This window comes from Laccaria bicolor, genomic scaffold, assembly GCF_000143565.1.
Source record: "Laccaria bicolor S238N-H82 LACBIscaffold_3 genomic scaffold, whole genome shotgun sequence".
Classification (NCBI taxonomy): Eukaryota; Fungi; Basidiomycota; class Agaricomycetes; order Agaricales; family Hydnangiaceae; genus Laccaria; species Laccaria bicolor.
The window spans coordinates 1,839,082-1,854,040 of record NW_001889874.1 but is presented as its reverse complement, the minus strand read 5'-3'; the positions used below and the strand labels follow the sequence as shown (position 1 = coordinate 1,854,040).

Genomic DNA, 14,959 nt, shown 5'->3' with positions numbered 1-14,959 from the left:
TGTCCATCTTCATGTTCTCAATATGGAAACCATGAATCCATGGCATTGAGTACTTGTTATTGCGTGACACATGCAAAGTCAATGTAAAAATTGGCTTCTGTGGAGACGCAAACATGTCGATAGCACAAAACTATGATGCCTCAAGGCTCCACCCATGCTTGAACTCAAGAATTCGCAACCTATCTTAATGCCTGAAGGAATGGCTGATAATTGTCTTACCCAATATTCTGTGCATCTGCACTTCGAGCTTGAGGATGGTGATGCGTATTTTTTGACCAATTTCTCAACCAGATAAATGGCTTTGGTATGACACCTGAGGTTATGACAGAATTTATATGACATGAACCTCATGGATGGATGGATTTTGTTGTTGCATTGAATGGACACCAATATAATTAGAACTCAGGGCCCACCTAAAATGGAAATAGATACCCAATTAGGATGGGAGGAGGGGGGGACAGTCAAATTTGACGTTAAACAAAAAATATAACGTCGTGTACTAAACAAATTTTTTACATACCCTTTGATTTTTGGATCCATTACTACATGAGACGACACTTCACCCCCATAGTATCCATACAAGTCGATATGCCACTGCAGATTTGCTTGACTGCCTGTTCCAACAGGAATCTCTTTCTCACATTCTGGGCAATGAAACTTGGTGTCACTCGTAAACCCTGACACTTGTCTGTAATACAGTATTGCATTAGAATATATATCTAAAATAGGGACTTACTTCTTCTTTGCCATACTTATTGTGAACCTGAGTGGCGTTATAAAAAAGTTTGTTGACTTTTTTTTGGCTCTCAGTCAAAATTTCGGACAGTAAATACATACTATCAAAGGTCACCTACTCGGCCACCCTGGGTACTTGGCCATTTCAGTATTTAGGGTCTAGACAGCAAACCACTTACCATAGTGTATGCTTAAATTTGAGGGCTGTAGTACAGGAAGTTATTGGCATGAACGTGAATTTGCCAAAGATCACCCAATTTGAGATATGATGGGTTGATGGGTGGCCACATGGTGTTTTGGCATGTTTTCTAAGACCCCCACCCCCTGATATGGCAATGCTTCGCCCAACATCAGTGTTTTGACTCTTGGCTTGAAACTTGCTGATGTTGTAGATCCTCGTAGTAGTATGTATAATTGCACCCAAATTTTATGTTTCAACCCACATGAGCCCCATGCTCCTCTGATTGGCTGAGTTCTCAGGTTTGTGCAATTTCCCACCCTCTGTCAGAGAATCCCCATCACAGTTACAAAGTTGATTCAAACATCATGGCAAGTATCTTAGGTCCTTCCTAACGTAGCTGCCAAGCATCTGACCAAAGCTTGAGATATATAAGTATTTTGATTCACTGTTATTCCACAAGGAACCCTTAGGTGGCCGAGTACCTGACCTTTGATAGTAGATTAAGTGTTTGCTGTGCATCTGAACTTCCCAACTTCTTTGGGGAGCGTGATTTGGCTTATTGGCAGGAATTTTGCAAAGTAGGTCACAAAAAAAAATTTCAACCCCCAAACGGAGCCCCCCCCCTAACCCTATATCCGGGATCCACATTCTGCCACCCCCTTGGTCAGCCACTGGCTTCTTACCATTATTTTCCTTCTTTATCGGACATGATTGTTGTCGATTTTTTTCCAGAGACTTCAGGACTCAATAGCCAAGGTCTGCCATTGGTGAGTGATGGAGTCTCACCTCTCATTCAGACTTGCTCTCTTCTTCCCATTCCAACTTGATTCCACACCAAACGAGGGACATTAGGGAAAACCAACTTCAGAAATCAACGAAAATCTCTTGTTATTTCCCAACTACTTCCCCAGAAAACCTGGATTCCAGTGTTTCCCCCAATTTCCTCGATTAGACCGGTGTCAGTGGATTTGAAGGAAATTCTTGGGACATTCATAATGTATTTCACTGTCATTTCCCTCACATTTACAATGTATCTCAATGACATTTCCCTCACATTAACTAATTTTGGAACCATTTCATTCATGGGATTCATAAATTATACTGGCAACATATATTGCTCTATGAAATGACCAAGATGTCTTGCATCCAATCAGCATTCCACCTGTGATACACTTGCATTCAGCTTGTGGTACACTTGAGATACATCTGCGACACACCTGTGACACATTTAAGATACACTTGTGAGAGTTAGTATCCATTGCGAGACTTGCATACACTTGCGTGCAACTTGCACATCACTTGTGATACACCTGCAAGACCAATGCGAGACACACTTGCGAGAATCTGCACACAAAATGGATGTTTGTGAGCCACCTGCAGTCAACTTGCGAGTAGGCATGAGTAAATAAGAACTGAAACTCTTGTGTAGAAAATTGAACACTGTATTCCAGACTCGTATTGCATAGCAGTGGCCACATTTTAAGTTCTCAAGTGAAGATTACATTTCTTTAGTTTAAATTTACTAAGTACTATGTTGTAGTAGACTATCTATCTGCGTGACACCTGCAATACCTGCGATCCTTTTTGATTATCTGCGAGACACTTGCAGTCACCTGCGAACAGGTGGTCCGCAAGTGACCGCAAGTGGCACACAGATTTCTATATGCCCACAAATTTCGTACTCCTCTCTCTTCCACGTCGGTGAGTCTGCTGTTAGTTCCCCTGCCCATGATATCTTGAAAGACTTCCAGGGCATGTCACCATGCTTGGTTGAGTCAATCACAGCATACATGTGCTCAGACGAAGTGAATGCCGCAAGCCCGTCATGTTGCATCTTGTCCAGAGCCCATATTTCGAGTAATTCATTACAATCGCGACCAGATAACTCTGCTTGGTGAAAAGTGAAATCAGTGAGACGAAAAGTGAAATCAGCAAGACGAAATTGCACCTTGTCTATGTAGGGAGACCAGTCATTGTCAGCCGAATTCGTACGAGGTGGTGGTGGAGTTCCTGGTGCAAGTGGAGTCCCATCTTCATCACATGGAACAGCTTCAGTTTAACGAATCAGATGATCGTCCTACTATGCGAGAAGAAACACATACCAGTCAAATGTGGATGAACTTTTTTTTGTGCCCCCAACGGTTCAGTGAAATTGTTAATTGGAGAATGAGATTGACGATGAGTAGGTGGAGGTGATGCACTACCACCAGGACTATTTGGGAGTTCTGGTTCAAGGAGTTGATCAGGGATGGGAGCCAGTATTGGCGGGTGTGGGAGTGGCTGGTACGGGTGGAGCAACCACATTGTGATTTTCGTGATGTGTTCAGACATGGTAGGTGCACCCGCCTTGGCTCTTAAAGTGACGCAGGCAACCAGGGACTATGCATGGAATACTTTGTGCAGACATCCAAACTGCAGAAAGAAAGGTGGGTATGGGGAAGACACGAAGAGGGAATGGATGTTCTCACTCAGGGGATTTGAGCTCTGCATTCCACATCAAATTTACAAGGCATAATCGTTGGACCATCGGCCAGCTGACCATTGTTGCATCAGCCCAGCTTTGAAATTTGAAAATGATAAGGTCTAGAATGGTGTGAATCCCGGAATCCCCTTACCTTCACTACATCAACCTCCTTTCTCACCTCCCACCAACTTGAATCACTTCCCATCTTCATTCAACTCACTGTAACTATTCCACTATGTCTGAACGACCAAAACACGACAAAGCAAACACAAGACCAGGACAGATAATCATTGACAACACCCAGAAGCACCGTACGTCTGCTCAAGTGAAAGAAGACACCTTGGCTGCAGCTGCAGCCAAAGCTGAGAAGCAAGCTGCTAACGCTCAACTGAAAACCACAAAAGTTATGAAGATCGCCACTGCTGAGGATAGACTTCACCAGGAAGATGAGGTCAGTAGGAAAAATGCTGAGCGACCCGATTTGGTGGTTGGCAAGACAGCGACCAAGTAATCTGTCCCTTCGAAGCAGGTAAGAAGCAGTCTGAGGATCATATGCTTACTCACTGTGTTGTCAGCTAGGGACAAACTCCAGAGAATGAACCACCTAGATTTGCAAAGAAGGTAAGATGAACCTGCACGCACCTCATGATCTCAAACTTACCTGCCATAAACACATAGATGCAGGCATCTGTGATAGAACTGCTCAACGATGAAGCTGCTGGGCAGAAAAGTGGATGGTTTGACCTGTCAGCAAAGAGAATACTCACATCTGCAAAGACGGTAAGACATGCATTCATGCTTTGACTTATATTGCTCACTCACCACTGGTAGGCCCAAGCCACTGACACTGTAACACACGAAGATGAAGCAGACACCTCTCTCTTGTTTGAAGGCAACATCGATATCCCAGAAGACTCTGTCGTCGACACTGAGTCCAGCAATGGGTGAGATTTTGCTGAGTTTGACACCTCTGACCAAGATGATGAAGATTATGTCATCAACATGGAGGAGTTGTCTGCAGCCTTGGCCGAATCTGAACCTGACGTGGTTGTCAAGAAACCTGCCAAGAAGGAGGTTCGTCAATCTCCAATTCATCTCTCCTTCATCAATACACTCACCAGCGGCCTTTTCTCAGAAGCCAAAATGAGGAGAACTCAGGCAAACAATCAATGATGCTTGCCAAGTTGCTCCTGCATCCGGCATCCAAGTCACCAGTGCAAAACACAAGGAACCAGCTGATCACAAACAACCGTGAGTTTCACATGGTCCCAATGTCCTTCTGTTGTCACTCATTCACCTTCCAGCACCCAACCCGACAAGAGAGTGAAAAAGAATGAGGCCATTGGGTTGATGGCAGATTGGAAAAAGAAAGTCGGCCAGAAAGGTGAAGTCATTCAAATGCTCGACACTTCGAATGCACGACAAACGACAAACTCACAGGTTATAATAAGTCAGAGCCAGACTTGGTGAAGTCTGAGGTCAAAGATGCACCAGGCGAGTTTGATGAGGATGAAACAATCGATTCTGTCATGGCCGCTCATGCCGCTAAGGGAGGGAACACTGTCAAAGTTTGGTATGAGGTAGACCCCTTTCTCTCTTTCACATAATGTCAATTGATACTCCTCTATGCTGCAGACCCCATGGCCATTGTTGAGACACCCTCTGTCACTATCGAGCAATTCCGCCAAGGGCATGGGCAGGGTCGGAAGGAGAAGTACAGTGTCCATGATTTACCTTTTCCCTCTGGACCTGGGAAATCCACTTACCACCAGAAGTGGTGCCGACAATTCAAGCACAGCTTGTACCATTGGGCCGGTACCACTCTCGATCTGTTTGGTGCTAACACCATCATGGGGCCGAAGGTATGTGAGATTTGGAACACAGTGTACCCAACTTTAGTCTTCGCGGATGATGACCCTGCATGGACCATCATCCGTGCTGTGGTGAGTGCGCGTTTTTCATTCACCTCTTGAGTCTGAAAGTTAGTGCTAGGCTGGGGATGCACTCCTCGATTGGTGCAGTTCAGCTGGGAAGGATGCTATCAAAATTGTTGTCAAGGCATTCAAGGAGAACAAGCTTTCGAATGAAGAAATACCTGAGGTCACCCAGCATTACCTCGAGGAATTCCGATATATCTATGGTAATCCCGATGCATCAGACCTGGTAAGTGTTTTGTCCTCTTCCTATTATTAATCCATTCTCATCCTAATACTGTGGGAGGACAGGCAGCTGTTTCTCAGGCTGTTTGTTCTTGAAATGTTTGCAACACACCTCAAGAAAACGATTGCGTCTGTTGGAGGATATGGCCACACTGTTGGTGGTCTTGCTATGGCCATAGGGGCCATATGTCTCCACTTTCATCTCTTGCTCCCATTGTTCAACTATTTTTTCAGCTTGAGCATGCATTTGAAGTGATTGGCAAGGGCCTTGTAACCCTGGACAAAGCTGATGGCGACTTTGATAAGAAGAAGGTTCCCCAGTTCAACAATACTTTATGGGGTACGAAGGTTCGCAAGTGGGTCATGTCCACAAAGAATCTCGAAGTGAAGAAACACTGGCCACCCATTCTGCAAGCAGCTGCATTGAGGATCTCTGATTGGAATGTGGATGAGATGGATGGTGATGAGGACCTTCTCAAGAATGATCCCTGAGCGATGATTGTCCTTTATGAGTTCAGTTCACTTTTTCACTATGCTGCTCGGTTTTTCAACCCTTTTTTTGAGCTAGAACATTGCCATAAAAATTCCCTGCTACAATTGGGGTTTACAAACACAAAATTTCAGGGTCAGTCCAGTCTTTTTTCCGGTCTAAGACCGGAAAAATTTCCTTTTCTGGTGCCCCAGATTCATTGGGGAATTTTAATGGCAACATGCTAGCAGCAAAACTGACCAAAAAGGCAAAAAACCGGACTTCCAAGCACTATACTCACTGCATGCTGCGTCATTGATAGAACCCCATAATCATGATCAATACATATGCTCCTCTCCCTGTAGGGCTGTATCTTCTTCCGTAGAGTACCATTGGCCATTGGATTGTCAAATACAAAACTTTTCACTGCCCTTTCAGATGAAATAGCAAAATAAATGGATTTAATTCTGTGCTAGGATAGAAATCACTGTGCTAGAATATTAACTGGTCTATTAGAATAAGTATGTGAATAGTAGCCCTAGCCATCTGACCTTCCTAGTTTGGTGTCTAGAATCTGATAAGTCCGTTAGCCCTAGTTGCGCAAACTAAGGCACTAGAAACAGCTAGAGTTGCTAGAGATACTGGCACTAGTGTCTCTAGTGACCATGTTGTCTTGCTGATGCTAAAGACCAATTAGTTGAGACTCACAGAGGAATTGAGGCTGAAAGATAATATTGGAAAGTGATAAGATAAGGTGGGGTCTGCAATGAGATATGGAGTTTAGAACAGACAGGTATGAATAGGAATTTTTCCTTGTAACACAAAGATAAATTTGTAGCCAAAATATTTGGTTTTTGATCAGTGTTTTACATCATATCACTTTTGTGCCATTTTTTAATCAAAGTAATTAAAAAACCTACATTTCAGAGCAGTTTTTCTGCTGTGATGAGTAACCAAGTCCAAATGATCAAGTACTTTTTTCTTCTCTTCTACACTAAAACATATCATAAGAAAGAGCTGACAACCAACCTAACATAATTTTGATACATGATCAATGATTTGGCTCCTTAAATATGCTAAGTACCTACAAGGCCAAACCAACTTGATTCAATAGGGGGAGTCAGAGTGGCCGGTTCAGGGCGATTCAGCAACGATTCTAGATTGGGTTCAAAGACGATTCCGAAAAATTCTTTTTGTCTGAATCGTCGTTGAACCGGGTCTAACTCTGACCCCCCCGGTTCAGCTTGAGGGTAAAATCTCCATTTCAGCTTGGTTCTGACCACCTCTAGAATCCAAATACATGTTCCACACTCACAATTGTGCACGACGTCAACAACGTATGCACCTGAGCAGCCAAAGTATGCAGTGTAGACGATGGCTTTGGACAGTATTTTTGTGAGGACGTTGTAGGCGGTTATTGCAATGATACCGAGCACAGGGAGAAAATTTACGGCTGAAAACATATTTTCAAGGAGATAAATAGATAGATATATTCTGGATCCATCCTAATGAGGAACAACCGAAGTAAATAAATATTTACAATCTAATGGATTAGGGTGTTATGGTACGAAGGAGGTAGAACCGAAACTTGAACCGACGGTGAAGCGCCTCGAGAGGCGCTTCACAACCGGTTCAGGTTCAGCGACGATTCAGCGTGTTCCCATGGTTCAGACGTGAAATCAACACTTTTGAACCGTTTCCGAACCGTTCGTTGAATCGTCGCTGAACCGCTCACTCTGACTCCCCCTAATGGATTCAAGATTGTATAAACCAATGTCAGCCAAAGTTGGGATTCTAATAAGAACCAACTATGTTGCATCTTCTTGTGAGTGGAAGAAGTTCATATGGGGACTAAACTTGTATCGAGATGGACGCTCAACATCAAAGAATGTTGAGCTGGAGGGTGTTGCCTTTGCAACAGCTTTGTAGTAAGAACTCTCTGGTAATTGTGAGGGTAAATCCAGCTCCATAACCTGGCAGAGATTTGAATAAGGAGTGGGTGGATTCATTTTTGAACTTCCAAGGACTAGCCAAGATGGCAACAAAGGGGAGGAGTTGCTTTTTAATGGAATCCATGACCAGCAGGACATGACCTCAACACAAAATAAGTCAGGTGCTGGGGGAGGTGGCTCATAATCTGAACTTCCCATAAATGTACAAGACACAGATGGAAGGGTACCCAATTCTTGCAGGTCTAATCCCTGCTGTTGCTGGTAGGGGTCATCAACAACAAACTCCCAATAGATAGCTCCATTACAATCTGTCTGTATGATCCTTGAATTATAGACTTTAAGTTCTTTTGTTGATGATGATTCCTTTGCTATGGTTCCAGAAATTGAAATTGAGCCAGAGGGCTTGAGATTACTCATTCCAAATGTGGACCCAAGAGTACCAGCATATGCTTGTTTATTCCCTTCAAGCACTTTGCTCTCAGGATCAACTGCTCGTGTGGAGGCTGGTTTGATGTTATCAAATGTAGTGAATTTCTCTCTTGTGTTTATTTTTGCCCTCAAGTGAGCAAGGTGGTAATAATCAGAATCCACCTTTGATTTGCCTTGGAGCTTAATTTTTTTGAACTGAATACAAGAGCTTGCTAGATGCCTTGGTTTCAGCTGTGGAGGTTTTGTCTAAAACAAGATTGAATATTTCATATGAATAAACTTATAAGAAAAACCTACTTGAACAGTAATGCTTCCTTCAAGCTGTAGTAATTGGAAGAACTTGGAAGGTCTGGATGAAGAAGGCTGTGAAGCAGGCACTGGTGGAGCATAGGGATAAATCTCAGTTTGAATGTTGAAGGAAATTTCAGGAAAGTCAGCACCAGAGCTACCCCCTGAGTTTGGATTATCTGGGTCATCCCCCTCAGAGTCATTATCATCTCCTTCAGATTCTTTCTCACCACCTCTCTGAGGATCATTATAAGTCCCTCTGCCTTGAGGTGTATTTTCCCCTTGCCTCTCTTCATTTCCATCACCTCCACCTCCACTTCCAGAGCCAGCTAGAACTTTCCCTTCATTGGGGTAAATCTTGGCTGACATCAGTTCAATTTCCTTCATTGAATGTCCCATTTGAGGAGTTGTATGTGTGTGAGCTTGTGTAAAGACAACTTCATCCCATTCCTGGGCCTTTCCTTCACTATTAAATACTGGTGTTTTAAAGCAGTAAGGTGGGCAACTTGTGAAGATCATTCCAGGAAATGGTGAAAAAATTCTACCAAGAGAAGACAAGAGGGCACCATTAAAGGGGAATTCACCCTTCAAGATTACATGGATTTCTTCTAGATATCCAATACCAGAGTGGATGATAGATTCATTAAATCCAGCAAGAAGTATGTAGTCCATTTCAGAAATCCCTGAGTGTGACAAAGCAGCTTTGATTTTAGTTTCACATTGTTGAAGATGCTGCAAAGCAGTTTTAGCTACAAGTACAAGTTGCCTGCTGTTTGGTGCAGGGTTTGTTACAGCTCCAGTCATGTGTGGGTGTTCTGTTTCAAATACTTCCTTTCCAGCATCTAGCACTTGAAGCTCCAGCTTCTCTGCTTCTTCATATTTTCCCAGGCTTCCAGATGTTTTTGCAAGATTTCTCATGGCATGAATTGTGTGCTTCTGTGTATCAACCCAAAAGGCCTCAGAGTGCTTTGGGTCAAGACATTGACTCCAATTTGTACCATGGACAAAGTTACTAAAATCCAGTATGGTTGGGGTAGTATTCAGCACATTGATTGTCCTTGGAAAGAATAGACCACATCTACTGCTGGGTGGTACCCAGAAGAGATATGACTTGGAATCTTCTCCCATCATCCAATTTCCAGGCCAATCACCAGGATAGAAAACATTAAGTTTACTCTTGAAATTGTGAGATACACAGTGATGGGTACTAGTTTCTTCAATGTTATATCCAACTTCAGACAGCAAAAGTGTGGATGGCAACACAACTGAAGAAGTTAAGGGATTAAGATCTGTACAAGCATCCCAGAGTCTAATAGTATTGTCTGCAGATCCAGAAGCAATATATCTACCATCAGGTGAAAATACAACTGATAGAACAGCATCATGATGGCCGATAAATGAATCTCCCACACTATGACCTGTCAGAGCATCCCAGAGTCTAATTGTTTCATCAAAAGAACTAGAAACAATGTATCTTGCATCAGGAGAGAATGCAACTGAATATACACAATCACTATGCCCTGTGAGAGAATCCATCACACTTTGACCTGTCTGGAAATCCCACACTCTGACAGTTTTATCTGAAGATCCAGACACAATGTACTTTTGATCAGGAGAAAAGGCAACAGACAAAACATTGCACTGATGACCTATAAGAGGATGCATTATCATTTGACCTGTCAGAACATACCATCCTCTGATTGTCCTGTCTCCAGACCCAGAAATGATGAATCTGCCATCAGGAGAATATGCAACTGAAGAAACCCAAGCACTATGACCTTCGAGAGGATCCATAACACTCTGCCCTGTCCATGCATCCCAGACTCTGACTGTCTCATCATAAGATCCAGAGGTAATGTATCTACCATTAGGAGAAAATGCAACTGATGTCACTCCAAAACCATGACCTTTGATGGGATCCATGATACTCTGACCTGTTACAGCATCCCAGACTCTGACTGTACAATCCTGAGACCCAGAAGCAATGTGCCTGCTATCAGGAGAGAATGCAACTGATGTAACCCCTTCATCATGACCTCTAAGTGGACCCACAACACTTAGACCTGTCAGAGCATCCCAAATTTTGAGTGTTGCATCATAAGACCCAGAGACAATGTGTTTGCAATTAGGAGAAAATGCAACTGAGTTTATCCCATCACCATGGCCTCGTATATGATCTACCTTACCATGACCTGGTACTCTCAGAAAACAGCTGTCTGACCAGTACATTTTCTGACCAATTTGAATTTTCAAAGTCTTTGCAAAATATATCATGAAATGCAGAGATATTTTAGAACTCTGTGGTGCAAATGGCAGTGCTGAAATGTAAATGTGTGGCACTGCATCAGATATTGGCTCAAAGAATGTCACTGTAAATTGGTGTGCATCTTTGGCAAACTCTGACATACTAGGTTTCAATACCTACATTTAATTTGTTCATGTTAGTATTATGGTAGTATATTTTTATAAGACACTCACTCTGCACCAATTTTCAGCCAAGAGCAGTAACTGAGCAGCATGATTTACAGCACCCATTAGGCTCATTATTTCTAGCCAATGTAAAAGATGGTTCATTAAAAAAATCTCCATCTGAACCATTGTCTCCATTTCTAATATCTCATCAGAAGACTTTTGCAGATAGATTGCCCAGAAGTAGCTTGCATGGTCTAGAGCAGAGGATTTCACATTCTTGATGTGATCCCTTAGGTTTGGAATATCTTTATTTAAGATATGTGATGTTTTTAGATCAAAAAAGTTGAACTTGAGCTTTGTATTCATAAATTTCATACAAGACCCAGCAAGACAGAGACTGTGCTTCTGAGAATCAATCCAAAAACCCTTTGAGCGCTTTATATCAAGCAAAAAATCTGTAAATGACTGATGACAGATCTGCACATAGCCAGTTTCACTGATAGACAAGACTGAACTTAGTCGACTGATCATTGACAATGCATCTTGAATACCCAGAAGCTGTTCAAGATCACTGCAACGAAGAGGATTTCTTGCAATGACAATTGAGCCCAAAACAGATGACAAGTAATTTTTCTCTGTTACTCTTAGACCCTGAAAAGCAGCTGAAGTGATATGATGATACAAGAAATCAATGGCATCAGCCCCTTCTCCAGAATTAGAACATATAACTTCCAGCCTCTCTTGAATGTCACCAGCTTTATAGAAAATGAAGTCCATTGCAGATTTAGCCCAAATGAATAGCCCAGTAGCTTTTTGTACAAGAAATGAAATTTTTTCTAGACCAGGCCACTTCAGATATAGAGCTGAGGTGTCTAACTTTGTTTCATCAAGAAATCGTGTTGTAAAGTATTTCCAAAGATCATTAGCAGTCCAATCAGAAACTTCACCTCCAGCATGAAGATTTATATGATAACTAACAGGTTCCAGTGCATTCTGAATATCAGGATAGTGACGACTTGTAACTAGAAGCTTTAGAGACTTGGAGAGTTGAGACCAGGATTTTAGTGAAGGTAAGAGTTTCTCATATGAATCACATTCATCCAGAGCATCAACAACAACAAGAAATGGCTTCACAGAGCTTTGACACACCTCCTGAAGTGGCTTGACAATGAGATGCTCAAATTGCTTGGGAATATCAAGGCCTCTGATGTTAGCTTTCTGTGCTGCTAGTGCTTGGGCTATAGATGTTTTCAATGTCATGTTTCCCTGAGCAAGATCTAAAGCAAGGCATCTCCATAGATTATCTGGGTTCCGAAGCTCAGCATGATCATAGTGGAAGAAGAATTGCGCAGAGACATATGTAAAGCCAGCCACAACAGTTGAAGCAATGGTTGTCTTCCCACAGCCAGGACTGCCAGAAAGCCAGAGAATGTTTGGCATACTCAGATCATTCACCCATGCTTCAATGTCTGTGAGCACAGCCACTCGAGTTCCCGCCATGCATTTCTCTGATGGTTTGCTATGTAATGGGGCCTTCAGCTCTTGCAACCATTTATCTGCCTAAGGATTTGGCTGATGTAAGTTATGAATATAACTAGAATGACATGACTTTCCTTAGATTCCTCCATCCTGGCCTTAATTTTTTCATGAAGTTCCTCAATATTGTTGTAGTGGACCTGCAGGATGTAGATGTAAATTAGCATAGAAATGTTGAAATGAATGTTTAATAACAACTTGTCCAGCAATAGTTGCACTATGATCCATCTGAATATCTTGTGCTCCACCAAAGACAGTTACTTGAGCTGCAGTATCTTTTGAGAGGAACAATAAGAATGAGAAAATTTAGAAGTGAAGTTTAAGCTGATTAAAATTTAACTTACCATCTTGATTGGCCTCCATGGTCTTGAGTTGTTCAACAGTTGTTGTACTGTCAACTGTAAATGATAATAAATAGTGAAGGATACATAAATGTATGCCTTGACATACTTTGGAAGTTTTCCTCATACCAAAGAAGAACCTAAATTTCAATGTCAGCAAGCCAATTAAGCAGAGGGGTATTTTACATACATGGAAAGAGCTCATGATGTCATTCACTTTTTCCTCAAACTCCTCAATATGTTCTTGATCTTGTGTAAAGCTGGGAAATCTCTTTAAACTCTGCTGGTGAATATCTGAAATGCTTTCTTTGAGATGGTCCAAAGTTCTAATAGAGTATTCAAATTCAATGGCATCCATGACAACAGCCAAAGTCACACACCCTTTCAAATCCTCAAGCCAAGACTGCAAAGCAGATGGAACCTGATCCTTGCGAAATTGACAGGTATACTGAATGATCTCCTCAACCTTCCTGATAAGGGTATCTGAAAAAGCAATCCAGGCTCTCTTGTTGGAGTAGAATTTCTAATTTAATCATCAGATAGGTCTAGCAGATTGATTAGAGCAAAGCCAAGCACCCTAATGATCTCAACAATACCCAAGGCCTTGACGACAGCCAACCTCAAAGGCGGAAAGACATCATCAGATGTGACCACGGCTTCGAGTGTATGAAGACTGCCGCCCCCGCCAAGAGCTTGCAGACGTCTGTCTGCTCCGGGATTCAATTCACTAGTATTCATATTGTTGGTGTTGTTGTTACTGGTAGTAGCGTTTGCTTTTGCGTTCGTGGTGGTGGTGGTTGATAAGAAACCTGGAAAGGAACGATACCACGCTGCGGTGCCGCATTTGCCTCACGCCGTGGTCATGCGCCGTATCTATTTTGGCTCTGGTGCCATGTCTGGGACACCTTATGTCCATATATAGACATAATTTATGTCTATATTGAGACATGTCCAAAAAAAGACATAAGGTCGTCCAAAAACAGACATAAGCGATCAATCTCACACCCACGCCCAAATAGGCAGCTACTCAAGCAATTGACCTCCTACTGGCTTTTCTCCCTGTGCTATGCGCCACAGGCCAGAAAAATATTTGAATAGCCCACTTACCTTGTGGGAATTATAGGATACACTAATATGAACCTAGAATGCATTTTTAAACCATTGAAAAGAGAATTTGTGCTGTTCTGAGCATAAAGTCAGTTCCACTTGTTGCAATTGCTCATCAAAGTATGTGTCCATGCTAGTAGAATATCTCAGAGTATGTGAAAGCACTTTACATGCACTTCTTCCTCCTAATAGCAGGTTGATGCACTAAAGGCAACAAAAAGACAGAATCAATGGGTAAAAAAAAAGTTGTACTGCTTTAAAAATGCTGATACAGGAGTGCTGGTATGTTGTTAATATTTCCTCACATAGTCTTGACCTTCATATAAAAAGAATTTGTAACAATCTAAAGATCTGGACTGTGTTACAATAAATCCATCTAAAGTTGACAATAAATCTGTCATAATTGAACAACCCTTGCTATTTATCTATAATTCTACATATATAACCAGTGTAAAGTACCCTGCTTCTTACATGCACATTTTTAAAAAGAATTGAAACATTCTCAGCTGTTCCAGACATGACACTAGAGCCATCATTATTCCTCTTCATTGTAATTTTCAGTACTCTGTCCTTGTTAGCTCAACATGAGGAACTTGAACATAAATCTGCTTTGCAATTAATCTGAGCTCTTGGCCTAATCTCCTGTCTTGTGATTTCATGTGTAAAAATGCATGCTGATGGGAAGACTTACTCATGATATCTAACCTGTTTCCTCATAGTTGTGGCCCCCGATGGGTGCCTGCCCCATTTTTAAATGGTAGATAGGGAGAGGATATATTTCACAAATTTTCATAGCAATCTGTCAAGTTTCTAACAAGATACATATTTGTGATTCAATTATCTCTGTGAAAAAAAAAAAGATGTCAATCGCTGGAATTGAACTTAG

At 42.0% G+C, this 14,959-nt stretch overlaps 4 protein-coding genes across 4 annotated transcripts; 1 reads left to right on the top strand and 3 right to left on the bottom strand.

Moving 5' to 3' along the window:
* Positions 1-331: 331 nt before the first annotated feature.
* LACBIDRAFT_322803 (uncharacterized protein) lies at positions 332-1,025 on the bottom strand (the record flags this gene model as incomplete). The annotated part of the gene is made up of 5 exons (XM_001875730.1): positions 332-413; positions 521-688; positions 737-763; positions 915-939; positions 989-1,025. The coding sequence occupies 5 exons, from the start codon at positions 1,023-1,025 to the stop codon at positions 332-334; spliced, it is 339 nt and encodes a 112-aa protein (XP_001875765.1).
* Positions 1,026-2,525: 1,500 nt separating this feature from the next.
* LACBIDRAFT_308938 (uncharacterized protein) lies at positions 2,526-3,247 on the bottom strand (the record flags this gene model as incomplete). The annotated part of the gene is made up of 2 exons (XM_001875729.1): positions 2,526-2,965; positions 3,019-3,247. 2 exons carry the CDS (start codon positions 3,245-3,247, stop codon positions 2,526-2,528), a joined length of 669 nt encoding a protein of 222 aa, XP_001875764.1.
* A 368-nt stretch (positions 3,248-3,615) lies between these two features.
* LACBIDRAFT_322802 (uncharacterized protein) lies at positions 3,616-6,031 on the top strand (the record flags this gene model as incomplete). The annotated part of the gene is made up of 10 exons (XM_001876150.1): positions 3,616-3,691; positions 3,731-3,831; positions 3,960-4,001; positions 4,059-4,160; positions 4,212-4,324; positions 4,539-4,631; positions 4,685-4,764; positions 5,016-5,323; positions 5,373-5,543; positions 5,774-6,031. The coding sequence occupies 10 exons, from the start codon at positions 3,616-3,618 to the stop codon at positions 6,029-6,031; spliced, it is 1,344 nt and encodes a 447-aa protein (XP_001876185.1).
* A 1,785-nt stretch (positions 6,032-7,816) lies between these two features.
* On the bottom strand, positions 7,817-13,704 carry LACBIDRAFT_381851 (uncharacterized protein; the record flags this gene model as incomplete). The annotated part of the gene is made up of 10 exons (XM_001875728.1): positions 7,817-8,635; positions 8,687-11,098; positions 11,156-12,645; positions 12,699-12,765; positions 12,821-12,900; positions 12,970-13,023; positions 13,076-13,106; positions 13,157-13,292; positions 13,347-13,489; positions 13,543-13,704. 10 exons carry the CDS (start codon positions 13,702-13,704, stop codon positions 7,817-7,819), a joined length of 5,394 nt encoding a protein of 1,797 aa, XP_001875763.1.
* Positions 13,705-14,959: the final 1,255 nt, after the last annotated feature.